Below are 16,605 nucleotides of genomic sequence, written 5' to 3'. Positions count from 1 at the left end.
ATCTGTTCGTTCCCTTTGGTATCAGCTATCCGTAATCTTAATTGCAGGAGATCTTGCCGTGATGATAACTGAAAGAGGAATTCGATCGTTAAGGCAACAAATCCTTACAGAATCACGATCATCAAAACTTGCCGGTTTCCGCGAGTCTCCTTTCGAGACACCCGGATCTCTGCCCCAGATTTGTGTACACTCTGGTGTTGATTGCGAGAAAGGTGATTGATTCCCCGAGCTGGAGCTCGAAAGATCCTGTTTAGGCAAAGGGAAAGGATAAGTTAGAATCCTTTTCGTGGTTTCAACCGCGTGTTTTAGAGGATCTTTCGCGCTGCGGTTCTCCAAGATTCTTACACTTTTTCGATGCCCTTTTCCAACGGAAACGCTGGCAGAAGTTATGAAACGACTTAAATTAGTTCGTATCTCTTATATCTTTATCACGAAAATCCCGAAATTGTTCAAAAAAGTTAAAAACTCCCGCTTTTTGCAACGATTTCTAACCAAAACAACGGTACAGGGTTGTAGCTCATTATTCACTTCGAATTTTGTTTTTCTTTGGGGAAAATGCTCCTATTTTATCGATCATCACTGTAAGCAGATCTTTCGCCGCAGCAGCAGGTTGATGAAGAGTCGAAAGGAATTAAATTAAAGGAAAAGGAAAATCGACTTCATTAAACAGCGACAATATGGCTCAAGGTAGTGTGAATGCTGATTTTCGGATCGTGGTGGAAAATGTGATGAATCGCTGGACCGCTTTGCGGATGGCCGTCGAACACGGCATGGGTGGCCCTTTGGGATTGAACGTAAGCACTTCCCCGGTCTGCCGGGCTAGAACCACTTTTAGCCAGCACGTTCTAACCGTATCTCTCCGTTTCAGACTGCAATTGAGCTGATCGACTATGTTACAGCGTTCTGCACGGATAACAAGAACATTGATTCTATCGATGTGCGAGAATTGCTCGAGGAAATCATGGACCAAGAGTACGAGACGATCTGTGAGGATGATTCAATTCAAGGTAGGAAATGGAAGAAAATGGAAACGTGCACGAAGTGCGAGCACATTATAATGGGTGTTGCATTCACAGAAATAAGCGTGCTGCTGATGAAATACTTGAACCTGCTGAAGCAAGGCAAAACGGAGGAGGTGATGGCCGAGTTGAGGCTGATGAAGCCGTGTGAAATGTGGATTGTGAGTGGAGCTAAAATCAAATATCAACGCATGGACGATAGTAGCAGCGAGAGCGATGATCCAGCGGACGATCAGGAGGAGATGGAGGTTGACCAGACTTCCGGCAGCGTGAACGTCGTCAGTCCCAGCACCGAAGGATCTAGCATAAAGTTCACAGAAGAGGACATCGATCCCGGCTGGACGCAGGTGCGTGGTAGACGGCGTCGTTGAGGTTGAGATTTTTGTTTAACAAAATCCCCTGTAAATAAATTAAAAAAATCAGGAAAATATAAAAAACATTGCCCCTCGATGACACTTGGTGTGTTTTCGGCGTCACCCTGTGGCTGGGTGTGTTTATGTTCTAGAGTTCGACGGGGAGGCAGAGTTTTTCGTTTTTGGAAAAAAGGATGATTTTGCAAGCATCGGATGCAGATTGCTGTGGGATTTGTAGTGCACGATAAACAGTGATCAGTGACCATGTCCTGGCCAAACAGCTGGCCTCCGGCGCAACAACAGCACGGGTTTGTTCCAGCTTTTCCTCCGCCGAACCAACCTGCTGCAGCACCCGCAGGTGTAGGTGCTACAATCCCGACTGCGGACTACGGAGGAATCAGTCCCTACAATCAATGGCAATGGCAGCAGTATCAGCAACAGTATGCCCAGTGGCACGCACAGTATGGAGAACAGTATGCGCGACAAACGGGGCAACCGCTTCCTCCCGTGGTAGCTCCTATGCCACAGGCAACACCCGCAGTACCTGCAGTACCGCCGAATGCGTTCGCAGCGATACCCGCCGCAGGGCCAGTGGTATCGCCTTTTCCTCCCATGAATCTTGTTGCTCCACCACCACCGTCGGAACCGCATCCGGATGAACTGAAGGCCAACAAAGGTAAGGGGTCTGAGTTTCCACCGATTCAGTTTCGGTTCGAACGAGGCTTCATATGTGCTCTTTTCAGATCAACAAAAACCTCCTCCACCCGAAGAGATGAGCCCAGAGGAGATTGCTTTTGATCAGCAGTTCAAGAATTGGGAGCAGGAGTTTGAGGTTTGGAAACGGAACAACAGCAACCATCCGGACAAGGAAGCGTACAGGGAGTACGAGCAAAAGTGCATGGAATGTCGTCGAAAGTTGCTAGCGCGTCGTGAGCAGCTCAAGCGTGATAGAATCGAGAAAAAGCGAATGATGACTAACAACATTGTGACGAAACCTCCACTTCCGCCGGTACCACCGCCTCCTCCACCGGAACCGGAAGATAGTAACAGGACATCTTCGAAGCCGGAGAACACTGGAGCTCCGTTCGAAAGTGTCTTCAATCACGTCACATCATCGGGCGGAGCTAAAAGTGCCGGGATTCCTGGTTTGGATTTAATCGACGAGCACACACCACCACAGCCCAAGAAGCCAAAGCTTGAGCCAGACCATCAGGTAGTGGAAACAATCGATCTTGTGGCGAACGAACAGCCCGAGAACCGAAACGGAATGGGCCATAATTCGAGATCGGAGAGCAACGTCAATACAATCAGTTCTTTGCTGAATGATCCGAAGGTTAATGCACTTTTACAGCTAGTTGGTAACACTATGGCAGCAAACAATAATAGTGCAGTAGAAAATGGTGCAGCAGCAGTAACCAATCCTTTGATTGCTGCCTTAGCTCAGCTCACAAAGCAACCACTCAATGTTTCGGGCACAGCTGGTGCTTCCACGAAAAGTCCTACGAAAGGACCTCCGCGGAGTGATGCAAATCCATCCGACGTAGAAAATGGGCAATTTGCGAATGGCAATAACCCGGTGCCATCCAATAGTCGTGCCACTGGTACGGCCACAAATTGTCGGACAGACAATAGGGAAGGGTATCCTGGTTTCAATCCTAACGTCCCACCACCTTTGATCGATGTGGATCTCTCGCAACCGCCACCATTTATGCGTGGAAATCAAAAACCTCCTGCGAAACAGCAGCCTCAACGTAGCAATCGCTGGAACCGGAATCATTCGGATAGCAGCAAACCGTTAGAGAGGGGTGATGGGCCTCCATTGGCAAAAATTGGTCGCTTCGATAGGCCCCCGCCACCGTTTGGTATGGCGCAAGAGTATCGCATCGATCCGGACCTTGGACGGCCGGTGGCTGTCCCGAAACCTGCCTGGATGACGGAAGATGAGTATCAGGAGATCTATGAGCGTTACGAGGATATCCAGAGTTTTGAAGAGCGCAAAAATAAAATGGAACTGGCCATACAGGTGCTGCGGCAGAACAAAATTCGGGCTGGAATGCTAGTGGCCCCCGATAGGCCGTCTGGTTCCGGGCATACAATGCACGGTGGAATTCCACGGCCAATAATGCTAGAGAACATCAAACGTGAATCGTCTGACGAGTACTTCCAACCGAAGCAAGTATTTGATTACAGCAACTGTCGAAACCCGATTCAAGCAAACCAAGAGGCACCTGCCGGTCGGGTGATCGATTATGGTCACCAAGGTCCTGCCGGTACTTCCTATCGGTCGCTAAGCAACCGGCAAAGTGTACAAGCGAGATTACGCAATGTGAACCATAATGTGCGGGGAGGTAGGTTTCTCAACTGACACCGATATCAGTTGATCGAGGTGACCGATATGATATTATTTCTTGTTTCTCATTCGCAGCGATTGAAAGCGATTTTGTTGCTAATACTAGACGATTCGATTATAATCACTCTAGTGCAACTAGTGTGCTGCCGGTGCCCAACAGCAATAATACATCACAGTGGCCAATTGCAAATCAAAATGCTCAAGGACTCGATGGTTCTGTTTCAAGCCTTCAGCGTTTAGCAGAAATGCATCTGAATCCAAATCCTGAGGAAAGCAATCCGCACTATCCCTGCAAGTTCATCTTAATGAACGATAATCGACCCAAGCATCTTAGGACCAAGCGAGGCAAGCGTCCATCATCGATAAGAAAACAAAAATTAAAGCAACTCAAGGAACAACAGGAGCAGCAACAGAATCAACAACAACAACAAATACCGCAGCAGCAACCGCAGCAACAGCGGCAGGAACAGGAAACTATTGAAAGCAACATGATCGCACCAAAGCAGGAACCAGTTGTTGAAATGGGATTGGAAGAACTGAGTTCTGACAATGATATTGATGACGAAGGAACAGATTGGGCTCCCGACAGTACTGATGAGGCAGGCACTGCTGGTGCTGTACAACAACATGAATCAGAACAGCAGCAGGAACAGCAGCAGCCACAAGAACAAGAACAGCAACAACAGCAGGAACAGCAACAACGGCAACAACAGCAGGAACAGCAAGAACAGCAGCAATCGCTGCAACAGCAACAACGGCAACAACAGCAGGAACAACAACAGCAGCAGAAGCAGCAGAGAAATGATCTGCATCATGAAAATTCGGAGGCGGCAGCGTTTTCACGGTTTTCACAGCAATATTCCGCCCCACGGATGATCGATATCGATGATTTGCTTTTACCGCCGGGGAGGCTAACGCGTTCACCCCGCATCTGCATGCTTATCCGAGGACTTCCAGGCAGCGGCAAATCGCATCTGGCACGATTGATAAAAAACAAAGAGCAAATTTTTGGTCCATCGCCTCGTGTGCTTAGTTTGGATGATTACTTTCTCGTAGATAAAGAGATTGAAGAGAAGGATCCTGTCAGTGGGAAAATGGTAAAGGTTTCCCGGCAGGTGTACGAGTTCGATGGTGAAATGGAAGAGGTTTATGTACAGCATTTGATAAAAGCGTTCAAGCGGACCATCTCGGAGCGATTATTCAACTTTGTAATTGTCGATTGTTGCAATCATCAGTTGAGTTACTACTTGGAATTTCACAACTACGCTCGAAGTAACGGATTTAAGGTAAAGAGAACGAACGAAAGAGACTGATCTCTCTAACAAATAATGTCTATTGGATCGTCTGTTTGACACAGGTATACACGTGCACAATGCAGACGGATGTAGACGTTTGTGCCAAACAGAATATTCACAGTCGAACGGAAGCAGATATTCAAGAGTATGCCGACAACTGGGCCATGGCCCCGGATGAGCATATGCAGATCAACTTCAACGCACTTTTTGAACCGGAGCAAACGGATTCGAACGCCAACGTTACCGATATGGACATTGCAGGCGACGATGAATCCATCCCGGATCACGATGTAAACCAATTGGAACATGTACGACTTTTAAAAGAATCTCTTACATCCATCGATGTGGTTGTGTAGCAGGATACTACATTATGGTTTAATTTACTCCATTGTAGGCTAACAATTCGCAGGACGACAGTAACGGAGAAGCAACGGAAGGTCGGGCAGAGGTGAGAATTTGAATTTTCTTTTCGACGCATTTCTAGCTCAACATCGGACGCCCTAGTGTAGGATAATTTAGTTTTTCGCAAAAAATACACAATGTAGAGCATTAAATTCCGGGTGGTTTGGCGAGAGCAATGGTGCCACAGTGTGGTCACCGTTTCGAATGTTTTGCCAATCGTTCCGTAAATCGCTGGCAATCGTACGACAGTGCATTCTTCGTATTCATAATGCCATTTTCTTCGTTTACCATTCACTAAATAACCCCCACCATATATTATGTGCATATATAGTGTGATTTGTTCGCGAGTAAATGGGACAACGACACCAGTGAGCAGAATTTAGGTTGGTATTATTTATTTCTCTCTATACTCATACCCAAAAGTATCTTAGCAATGTTGAACTGAATCAGATTGATTTCGAACCGGAATGATGAAGAATGTTGTTAATCAAGTTTTAATATTTTCGATAAAAAAACAAAAATGCATGATTGGGACTCGGTACAACGTGCCTGCGGTACTCTTGATAACATTTGCCTTTTCGTATATGTCCTCCATTCTAATCAGCCCGACTCGACGGTACCAGTAGACCCCTGAAGAGACCTCCAACACTGGATGACTATCTACGACTGGACGATGAGGATGACGAAGAGGAGGAGCATAACAACGGTGGCGATTTCGAGAACGAGGGCCGTGAACCACAGAAGAAGAAGAAGAAACGAGTTCGCTGGGCCGATGCAGAGGAACGGAAAGCACAACGCCGGATGCGTCAGATGGGATTCGTAGTCGGTGTAACGGACTGGTCGCGAATGCTGGATCCAACTGAAGGCAGCAGTGCGCTGACGCAGACCAAGTACATTGAGCGCGTGAAGAAAAAGTCAGATGGAATGTAAGTCATCAATAGCGAACCAGTCGTAAGAATGGAGTATAATATGTGTTTGCGCTTTGGTGTACAGTTTTGTCGTACGAAGTATAATTTGGGTTGCCAATTTCGGCATCAGATTATTAATATACATGCATGTAGAGTTTGCTACGAATTATTATGTGTGCTATTGATGATAATAGAGGATCCGAAAGTCTGCCCGTTTACACGAGTTGTTTCGATTATTTTTCGGCCAACTGAAACTGTACCAGCATTATAAGGTAGCTGGTGTTGGCTGCAATCATCTGAAAGTAACAGAGATGTGATCGTCGATCGATGATAGCCTAGCTTGATTCTGCACTTACCGCGAACATTAAGGTGAAATCAATAGTGTATAGCCCTAGGTTGTTGACCTTGAAGTCCTGATGTAGCAATTCGATGCTAAACAGCTCCACCTGGAATTACCGAAGAACCCATCATTAATGTGAATATCGAATGAGGTGATTGACCGTAACGTACGCATCGTTCCGCACTGGATCCAATGTCGGTTTGCAGGAACTCGTTCAGAAGAATTCCTGTTTTCTCGGCCTGGAAAAGGTTTCAAATCAGTATCAGTATGGCACTTTTCAATCAAAGCTTATCGAGTGAACGTACTTGCTCGGTAACGTCGGCACAAGCAGCTACGATGTAGTAAAATTGAATTGCCTCAAAAAGCGCAAACAGTAAGCAGCTGACGTACTTCGATAATATGATTTCCTCGCCATTCCTCAGGTCTTGGACGAAAGAGGTGTAGGTGTAGAAAACCTGAAAGAATACATTATTTCTGAGGGGCATCATACAAGCAAGAATGGTACGAAATTGAACTTATACCTCAGAGATGATGATCGTGAAATGGAAAAGTATAGAACACGCCAATGGTATGCCAACCATCTTAATTACACTCTTAAGCGTTTGAGTAATAAGTTCATGTAGATGTAATATCTCTTGTAAAGTTCTTATTAGATACGCTTGTGGTGCCACTACGGCACTTTTTCCGACTATATTTCCCTGTAATGCTTCATTCATCAATCGGTATAGATGAGCACATGCGTTAACAACCATCACGATCAGATTGAGGAAGGTCGCACCTTGCCAAATGCTAAAAACGTTCAGTATCCAACCAAGACAGGCCAGTATACTGGCCTGCAATAAGTACGCCCCAAAGTAGATCGAGAAGAGCAGGGTAATAAGTAAATCAGCGAGCACTAGCTTCACGATCGTCCTGAGCGTGTATTTTCGTCTACTTCTCGATTGAAGATCATCGGGAAGTGACTGAAAAACATGAACAATACAATTGATCGCACGAAGTAGAGGTTCTCGATGCACGAATAATATAATGTACGCGAAGAGATTGATGGAGAAGTTAAGAAAACACTGGAAACATACCATATAGTATACCAGCGATAATTTGGGAAATGGAATATTGTCTAAGAGAACAAAATACATGAACGAGTAAAGCACAATCAAAATCACTGCTGCCAAGGGGCACCATATTTTGAGACGATTGTTGATGAAAAAGCTTGATTTTTGAGAGCTGTTGAAGCAAAACGGTAAGTATCCTACCGCCTGAGCGGTATGAAGGGCGTAAGCGAACAGTAATTTAGCTACGAAATCGTACGACATGGCTTTTGAAGGAGCTACCAATGTGAACTGAGCGTTATGTTCGCTTGTATGTGTCGTTTCGATTGGGCTCACGTGTCCCGCAATTGCATAAAATATGAAAACCGGAAGCGTACCCAATGTTGACTTACCTCGCATATGATAATAATAAACTCGTACAATATTGTAAGCGCCAGTGGGACGTTGTAGAATTGGATAAAACATAGAACGGCCTCACTTAATGCGTTATGATGTGTTTTGAGAGAGAGGAGCTCACAGTGGATGTGATTAAGTATAAATTGCTTTTCTTTCATAGTATTGATAGACAATATAAAGTGCACGTGGTCGTTGATAAGGCGATAAAGAAAAGAAATCCATAGTAGTGCACCAACCAGCAGGTTCGTCATCACTGTCAGCTGCATTACAGCGACCGCGTTGAGAAACCATGCGACTATCAACTCGAAACGCGATATCCCGGCAATCCAACACCAGGACCACGCAATTCCCAACACACAATCAGCGATAATTATTTTCAGCAGGAGTCTCTGGCCAATCAATGCTGCCGAGCTGTTGCTAGTGATCGTATTGAAGGAGAGCTGAAGCAGCGTTTCCGTGCTCTCGAGGAGCCTATTGAGAGCTAGTAATAGTACTGAAGGATCAGAAAGGACTTGCACGAACATGATTGTGGTAATTATGTACATCAGGGTAAACTGTGTCCCGACGAGATAAAAACTGAAATCTAGTACGAGAAAATCTCCCTCATATAATAGCTTATAGAAACTCCAACCATAGGCAATAGTAAGGAGTACTGCTACTACACGACCATACCAGTCTCGCACTGTCGAACGCCTAAACTGTCGGCCTGTACAAGAAAATGGTAGTATTCCAAAGAGTTGGGCAAACCACTTAAACAATAGGAATACGACGTACGTTGAAGGGAGTTCCTTCAGCTTCATGACTGTAATGTACGAAATGGATAAAAACCATCTGTTGACTGATCCGAGTGCCACCGTTTGATGAAAATTTCGAAAGCCATCATCAAACTAGCAGATGATGTGTGATTAAAGCTTACATATTTGATAGGCCAACGTGTCAAATTGATTTACTATGCGTTCTAATGATCTTTTACGTAGAACTGTATCAAGACGATTAGGTAGGTTGCAGTGGTCATTACCAGCTTGCAACGAGAGGATCAAATTGAATATGCCGAGACAAGGGCTGAGAGGAATTCCATAGCCTTCGAGGGAGCTACTAATATTAACTGAGCGTTGTGTTCACTTGTTTCTAGTTGCTCGTTAGGATTGACTCCATGTCACCCATGGCAATCGTATAACATATGAAAACCGGAAGCGAGATGTTGACTTACCTCAGAGATTATAATAATAAACTCGTACAATATTATTAGCGCCAGTGGAACGTTGTAGAATTTGATGAAACCTAGAATGATTTCACTTAGTGCGTTGTGATGTGTCTGGAGAGCGCGGAGCTGACAGCCAATGGTGTTAAGTATTAATTGCTTTTCTTTCGTAGCACTCTGCCAGAAATTTGCACTTTCATCCATTTGCACCATACTAGTCACGATAAGGCGTGCACGGTCGTTGATAAGGTGATAAAGAAAAGAAATCCATAGCAGTGCGCCAATCAGCAGGTTCGTCATCACTGTCAGCTGCATTACAGCGACCGTGTTGAACCACCATGCGACTACCAACTCGAAATTCGATATCCCGGCAATCCAGAAACAACATATCCCGTACCACGCAAACCACAATACACAATCAATGACAATAACCTTCATCAGGAGTCTTTGGCCAACCAATGCTGCCGAGCTGTTGCTAGTGATCCTATTGTAGTAGAGCTGAAGCAGCGTTTCCGTGCTCTCGAAGAGCCTATTGAAAGTCAGCAACAATGCGGTAGGATCATAAAGAACTTGCATGAACATGATTATTGTAATTATATAGTTTATGATAAATTGTGTCCCGACGAGATAAAAGCTCTCGGCCAGCACCGGAAAATCAACGTCACGTAATAGTTTATAGAAACACCAACCATAGAGAATGGTCAATAGTACTGCTACTACACGGCCATACCAGTTCCGCACTTTGGATCGCCTAAACTGTCGGCCTGTACAAGAAAATGGTAGTATTCCATAGAGTTGACCAAACCACTTGAATATCGCAAATACGATGTACGTTGAAGGGAGATCTTTCAGCCTCATGCCTATAATCGGCCTCAAGCAAATGCTAACGGAATGGATCTGCAAAGACCAAGCACCATCTATCGACTGTTCCGAATTCCTGCCCAGGACCGTTTGTTGAAAATTCCGAAAGCCATCATCAAACAAGCAGATGTCATTGAAGCCTTCATATTTGATAAGCCATCGTGTCACACATCGACTTTACATACATCCTAATCTTTTAACTGGAACTGTATCAACACAATTAGGTAGGATGTAGTGGTCGTTACCAGCTTGAAACGAGAGGATCGAACTTCATATGCTGAGGCCGAGCTTAATGTTAGGATTGAGCTTACCGAGTAGAGAAACACTAGATCAAGTTCGAATAAACCGGCCACACGCAGCTTGGAATCAGTGTTCATTAGTGCCAGGTTGAACCGCTCGATGCTCTGCTCCATGCGTCGATCGATTGAAGCATTTACGAATGTATTCAATATGGTTCCTGCTCGCCGAGACTACGGGGTTGGAGTGTACGTTGGAAATCAGTATGATTAGTGATGCTCGCCATCGGTTTCAGAACCGCACTAACCTGCGTAGTGAAGCTTGCAGATGCGGAGGTGAGCAAAATACACTGACAAACTTCAAAGACTATGTAGAGCACGGAATTAACAAACTGTGGAATTCTTATCGAATCTTGAGCTACCGATACATAGATTAAGAAAATCTAACATTGGACGTGACATTGGAGTGATGGATCCGTGGATTGGGGACCTTTGAAACATTCGCTGCGCAAGAGCTCACCCGCGATAGTATTACGACGAACTGGTTCAGAGTGATGAGCAGTATGGGCGTTTGCAGGATTTGGAAAATTCGGTGGACGAGATCCGATAAATCTTGGTGTATTGCTAGGAGGCTGTCCAGTCTATCACTCACGTCGCAACATATCTGTTGCCGTATCACCCTACGCTTTGCCCAGTACGAACAATCGGTTTCAAAGGGTATCAGCTGACGAATGGTGGCTTCCAGCTGGGTATTGATAGCACCATAGCATCGTGCAGCGAAAAGTAGTAGCAATAGAACGAGGTTTGAGATTTGTGCCCCCACAAGCATGAAGTAGGTATTAATCGCACGGTTGTATCGTATGGTTGGTTCAGCGCTTAGCATGTTAACTTTGAAAGAAACGAGACTCAAGAAAAGGTCGACACAAAACACTTTGATGATAACCGGAACGAACGTTCTGTTCATAGCGTTTTTGCTGTATGCAAGAGTGGTTTGTTGCAAAATGTGCAACAAACGGTTGACGCAACAGAGAAGCCTCGAATTATTGTAGAAGATCTGGTAAAAGCAGGATGTTAGCGAACAGCAGCGCAGAAAGCATTCTACGTACACGAGCTGCCGTAAAAAGAGAAATTTCACAAAGGAAACACTGTCGAGAATAATAAAGAAACTGAGCAAAACCAGTATGCTCGTGAGGTTACCGATAGTAAAGGACCAATATCGTTTAAGCGTATTAGCACGGAACCTGAGGCCCTCATGGTGATCGAGTACGTATGGGTTTAGTCCAACAATTGAATTAAAGTAGTATAGAAAGGACAGAAAGAGACGCTCCAGGCTTGGGCCCATTATGAGATCAACTATGAACGTTCGTACAAAGCTGAGTACTAATACTGAGGGCGATGTAACGGATGCACTTTGGAAATGAGGAGGATTGGCACAATGCTTGGATAAAATATTTACTCCGCCGTGTGCTTAGTTATGCACATGTAATCGTACGATGTTCATCATAAATGGTTGATGGTTAACCGACTCGCCGGAACTAGGAACAGTACATGTTTGATGCGCACTAGTCTCGGACACTTTTGAAGATGTCCTCGCGACAAGAGATGTCCGCAGCGGAAAAGTGTTACTTCAAAGTACTGATGGGCTGTGGTCTGCTACCGTTCCGCTTACACACACCGACCGCACGTTTTGTCGAAAGTAAGCCGCACTACTGGTTCAGCATAGTTTGTGCCGTTCTGTTCAGCATTTTTGCTCCGTTTTTCTACTGGTCGGCAATAACCAGCGTCACGCATCCACAAACACCCATCAACAGTATGATGATCGTACTGCAGTTTCTGTTCATGTACATCGTGATCGTACTGACTCGGGTCGACGCGATAACCCACCACAGGCAGCTGCGTGAGTTGCTGAATGCTTTGCTGGAATTACGAGCGAAGGCTTCAAGGATGTCCAGGAAAGGACAGATTGCTTTGCGAGGCGCATCAGTGAAGCTTTGGTTAAAGCTTGTCCTGGTGGATGTGGGATTAATGACGGTCGCTGCAGCCTTTTTCAATGATTTTAATGATGAAGAATTTCGCTGGTTGTATATGATCGTGGGGGGCATAAATTTGTGTCTGATGAGCATAATGAACATGACCATTAATTTTCTACTGATTGCGCTGTATAGTGGTGAGCAAATTTATGAAATTATTAACAGAAACTCTTATGATCGACAAGTGAACGGTGACAAAGGGGGGGTAGTGGCGTACCAATGGTATCTCGTGCACACTGCTACCGCCAGTGTGGTCGAGCGGATCGTAAAAAACGTGAACAAACCCCTCTTTGTGTTGAATGTGTTTTACTTTTTCATCATCGTCTTTTCGGTACGTACTGGTATGCTGATAGTGGTGCAACTACTAGAAAACTAATGTTGTTGGTGAAATGCCGACAGATCTTTTATTTATTTACCAGCATCGTTCAGGATATGCGGCAGGGCTCCCAGTTTAACATGGTCAACCCGATAGCATTCTTTCTCAGCGAGGCATTCCAGGTATACTACATTGTGAGTGCCTCATCTGCGTATTCGGAGCGAGCTCGTCAAATTGTGCCTATTCTAGGTACCTACACGGTGGGTTTGATAGAAACCACCGACGAACATACGGTATGCCGGGCAGGAATGGGGATCACATTGCTGTTATGGGTGTACAGAGTGGTGTTTTCTTGCAGACTGAGCTGCTCATCATTGACTATCTCAGTCGTGATTACAGTGTTAACGTTGCCGGCATGTATACTGTGGACTACACGATGCTCTTCTCTGTGAGTAGACGAATAGCTTGGAACAGTAATAAAAAACTCACTGGAATCCCAATTCAATTTTTACAGATTGTTTCCAGCACGACAAGCTTCATGATCATACTGGTGCAGTCCTATCTGCAAGAATGAAGAAGTACCCGTCACATCAATGATGAATCTTACATTCAGCATACAATTCTTTATTCATGACCTTTCAGCTGTGTACACTCACCGTGGCGGCGACGCGAAGTTAGTAGTTCACGATGACACCACGATGGTGGCAGTACTTTGCGTTGGAAGGAATATATTTTAAACTTATCGCTTGGTTAGGAATTTTACCATTACAGTTCGATTGGAGGACACGCCAGTTTTCGCGGCAAAATAAACCGCTTATCTGTAGCATCGGAATGACCGTATCCTTTGCCTTCATCATACCCGCCATGTGCACCTTTCTGTTTTACAGCACCTATCGTTCGGACCAGCCAATTCAAACTCTTCTAACGGTAGTGCAGTTTTGTATTGTCTACGTTTTTATTATATCTGCGAAGAGTTTGCTCATCTGGAAGAGCGAAAACGTTTGCGTCTTACTGAATGAAATTCTTGATTTGAGGAAGACGTTAGAAAAAATGGCGGTACACCTAACTCCGGATTGGAAATATTCCGCTCTTGTCTTCATCAAGCTGATTGCGGTGGATGCTTTTCTCGTAACGGTAACGTTGTTCACTTGCAATGATTTCCCGGAAGCTGAGACCATCATCAAGGCGGGCAACATGGCGTTTTTTAGTTTGATGTACATAATCACGCTGATTAGCGACGTGTTTGTGATAGGCTTGCTAATGTGTTACTCGGTGCTAGGCGCGATAAATCGAATCTTAAAGTGTTTGACACAGTACGGTTCTAAGGATGGTCCCGTTGTAAACGTGAATGCAGCTTTGTTACATTTGTACATGCTACATTGTGAAGCAGCACGAATAGCTAAGCAATTTTCGGTCATAATGGATCTGATAGTGTTACAGCTATGCGCTTGGTACTTTTTCATGATTGTGTACACGGTAAGCCCAATGCCGGCCGTTAACAGCGTCAGCTGATAGATTGAACGTCAGAGCTTCCGTTTCTGTTGTAGATTTATTACGTTTACGTTGTGTTGCTGGATAAATTAAAAAGCGGATTCGTTTTCTATGACGCACGGGAGTATCTGAATCCCCTGGCATACATGTCTATTCAATGTAGTCAACTCTACTTTCTGGTGCTTACACCGACTATCTGTATGGAGCGAGTGAAGAAAGTGTTGCCACTGTTGAACCGCATTAGTAAGCACCATTCGAAACATCATGTGGATCGACTGGTATTTTCCTTTATCGATATGGATTGTAATACCGGCAAACTACAAGTTGGCTCTATTTTCAGATAGAGATTCTCATAATTGATCATCTGGAAAAAGACTTTGTTATGACCAATAACGATCTGTATAGTATCAATCGGGGTCTGCTATACGGAGTGAGTATTGGTAGGGACCTTTGGATGATAAGCCGTAATGCCATGGTTCTCTTGCAGATGATTACTACTATTGGAAGCTACGTGGTTCTTCTGGTTCAGTTCCACGTGCAACGGGAAAGATGAAACGATCGCCTGCTTCGTTCTGTCATTATTGTTTGGCTCAGATGCCTGTTCTAACGGTCCAATCGATGAATAAATGATGTATGAAAGTGTCACATTAATTGAATAGCATTTCATTGTGAACTAGTACTTATCAGAAGAGTTTGCGTTCATCGCCAAGAACAGCATTACACAATGAGCATCGTTAGGTTGCGGGGAGGAATAGAGCTCTTCCTGTCGAAGGTTCTCGAGTATTGCGCTTTACTACCGCTTAAGTTTGATCCGGAAAGCCGACGATTTGTGAAAACTCGTCGCAATGTACTGTACTGTGTGGTGTTGATGATTTTGTTTGTGATTTGGGCTCCTTTCGTGTTTCTTCATGTTTATGAACAATTTTTCTCCGAATTCGGAAAGATTATAAATACATTAATTTGTGTGCAATTCGTGTTTGTCTATATATTTTTGATTATTGTGCAAATTACCTTACTGCGCAATGCAGAAACTATAAAAGAAATATTGAATGAAATGGTCATCATTCGTGAGATTATGCAAACGCAATATGACTATAAGAAGGCTAACGTTTTGTACACGAAGCAGTTACTTTTGAAGCTGGCGGTGGTAGATTTTGGACTTCTGATCGTTTCATTGTTGGTGTTTTTCTCATTAAGAGAAGAAACTCTATCATTGATCGCATTTTTATCGTCTTCTCTGTTTTATTTAACTCGCTACTTCATTACCTTGGTAGTTACGTTCATTGTAATGTGCCTAATGCTCTGTGATTCTATCCAAAGTACTATCAATCGTGAACTAAGTAACATAGCTCAAGGTACGACAGCTAGGGTTTGTACGATATCAACACATGATCCTAGCATACATCATATGTACACGATCCATTGTAAGAACGCAGCGTTAGAAGGCCGCTTCATGGCCACGATGAACCTTCCGCTATTGTTGCTCAATGCTTGGTACTTTTTCATGTTAGTGGTTTCGGTAAGCGATTGTAGTATGAATGGGCCTGTGGAAGAATGATATAACGTTTAGGATTCTCTGCATTCTGTGCAGGTGTTCTACGCATGTCTAACTATTACACTAGGCAATGGAAAGGATGCTACGGCCAGCGGTTTTGAAAAATACCTTAATCCGGCAACATTCTTCATTTACATATCCACCCAACTGTATTACTTAACAATGATTCCTTCGAAATGCACCGCAAACCAGAAGAAAATGTTACGCGTGCTTATAGAGATAGCAAAACAGCCACGTGATTTTTTTATGGAGCGTCTGGTAAGCTGAATCATCGGCGGTGTAGATACTTACTTAGCGGTGGATGTCTTTACCTTCTAGATGGATGCGATGATTGTTGATCACCTCCAGCGAGATTACAGCATACAAAACTATGGATTGTATTCCATCGATCATCAGTTCCTGTTCGGTGTACGTATTTAGAGTTCTCTTAACACGTGTTTGCTGAATGTATAATAAGTAATGAATGTTTCTTCTTTCCAGATTATCGCTTCGGTTGCAAGTTTTGTGATAATCCTTGTCCAGTTTTATATCCAAGACCATTGAATTATGTTCATAATACTCTGACAGTTTGGCCCATAGTTAGCTGTTGGCGACTGAATAACTGAAGGCTACATCAATCATGATGTCACACCTCTCTGCTTCGGATGATATCATACAGTCTCGTGCAGCCCGTGCGGCATACAATGACAAATATACATGCAAAAAACACACCCTTCTTTTGTCTACAGATGCCTGAGCAGCATGCTAATGACTTTTTTCCTTTTATTGTATTCTCGCACTCTACTGTAGCAAAGATTGGCTCA

General features: G+C 44.3%; 3 protein-coding genes across 4 annotated transcripts; 2 read left to right on the top strand and 1 right to left on the bottom strand.

Annotated features, from left to right (window-relative positions):
- Window positions 1–576: 576 nt before the first annotated feature.
- Window positions 577–1,462, top strand: LOC125951495 (uncharacterized). The gene is made up of 3 exons (XM_049680368.1): window positions 577–794; window positions 869–1,007; window positions 1,077–1,462. Exons 1-3 carry the CDS (start codon window positions 678–680, stop codon window positions 1,388–1,390), a joined length of 570 nt encoding a protein of 189 aa, XP_049536325.1. The 5' UTR covers window positions 577–677; the 3' UTR covers window positions 1,391–1,462.
- Window positions 1,463–1,509: 47 nt separating this feature from the next.
- Window positions 1,510–6,492, top strand: LOC125951456 (uncharacterized). Of its 2 annotated transcripts, XM_049680311.1 has the most exons (7): window positions 1,511–2,048; window positions 2,116–3,720; window positions 3,798–5,008; window positions 5,080–5,325; window positions 5,412–5,465; window positions 5,751–5,802; window positions 6,024–6,492. In XM_049680311.1, exons 1-7 carry the CDS (start codon window positions 1,637–1,639, stop codon window positions 6,347–6,349), a joined length of 3,906 nt encoding a protein of 1,301 aa, XP_049536268.1. In that variant the 5' UTR covers window positions 1,511–1,636; the 3' UTR covers window positions 6,350–6,492. The 2 variants fall into 2 exon arrangements, with proteins under 2 accessions (XP_049536269.1, XP_049536268.1); XM_049680312.1 differs by lacking the exon at window positions 5,751–5,802 and having other exon boundaries at window positions 1,510–2,048; window positions 6,024–6,186.
- A 68-nt stretch (window positions 6,493–6,560) lies between these two features.
- LOC125950764 (putative gustatory receptor 28b) lies at window positions 6,561–10,587 on the bottom strand. Its single transcript, XM_049679021.1, has 5 exons — window positions 10,486–10,587; window positions 6,973–7,122; window positions 6,838–6,906; window positions 6,684–6,773; window positions 6,561–6,623 (listed from the first exon to the last, which is right to left on the bottom strand). The coding sequence occupies exons 1-5, from the start codon at window positions 10,585–10,587 to the stop codon at window positions 6,561–6,563; spliced, it is 474 nt and encodes a 157-aa protein (XP_049534978.1).
- Window positions 10,588–16,605: the final 6,018 nt, after the last annotated feature.

The sequence above is a fragment of the Anopheles darlingi genome, chromosome 2, assembly GCF_943734745.1.
Source record: "Anopheles darlingi chromosome 2, idAnoDarlMG_H_01, whole genome shotgun sequence".
NCBI classification, from domain to species: domain Eukaryota; kingdom Metazoa; phylum Arthropoda; class Insecta; order Diptera; family Culicidae; genus Anopheles; species Anopheles darlingi.
The sequence above is the reverse complement of the archived record's forward strand: the minus strand, read 5'-3'. Positions and strand labels throughout refer to the sequence as shown.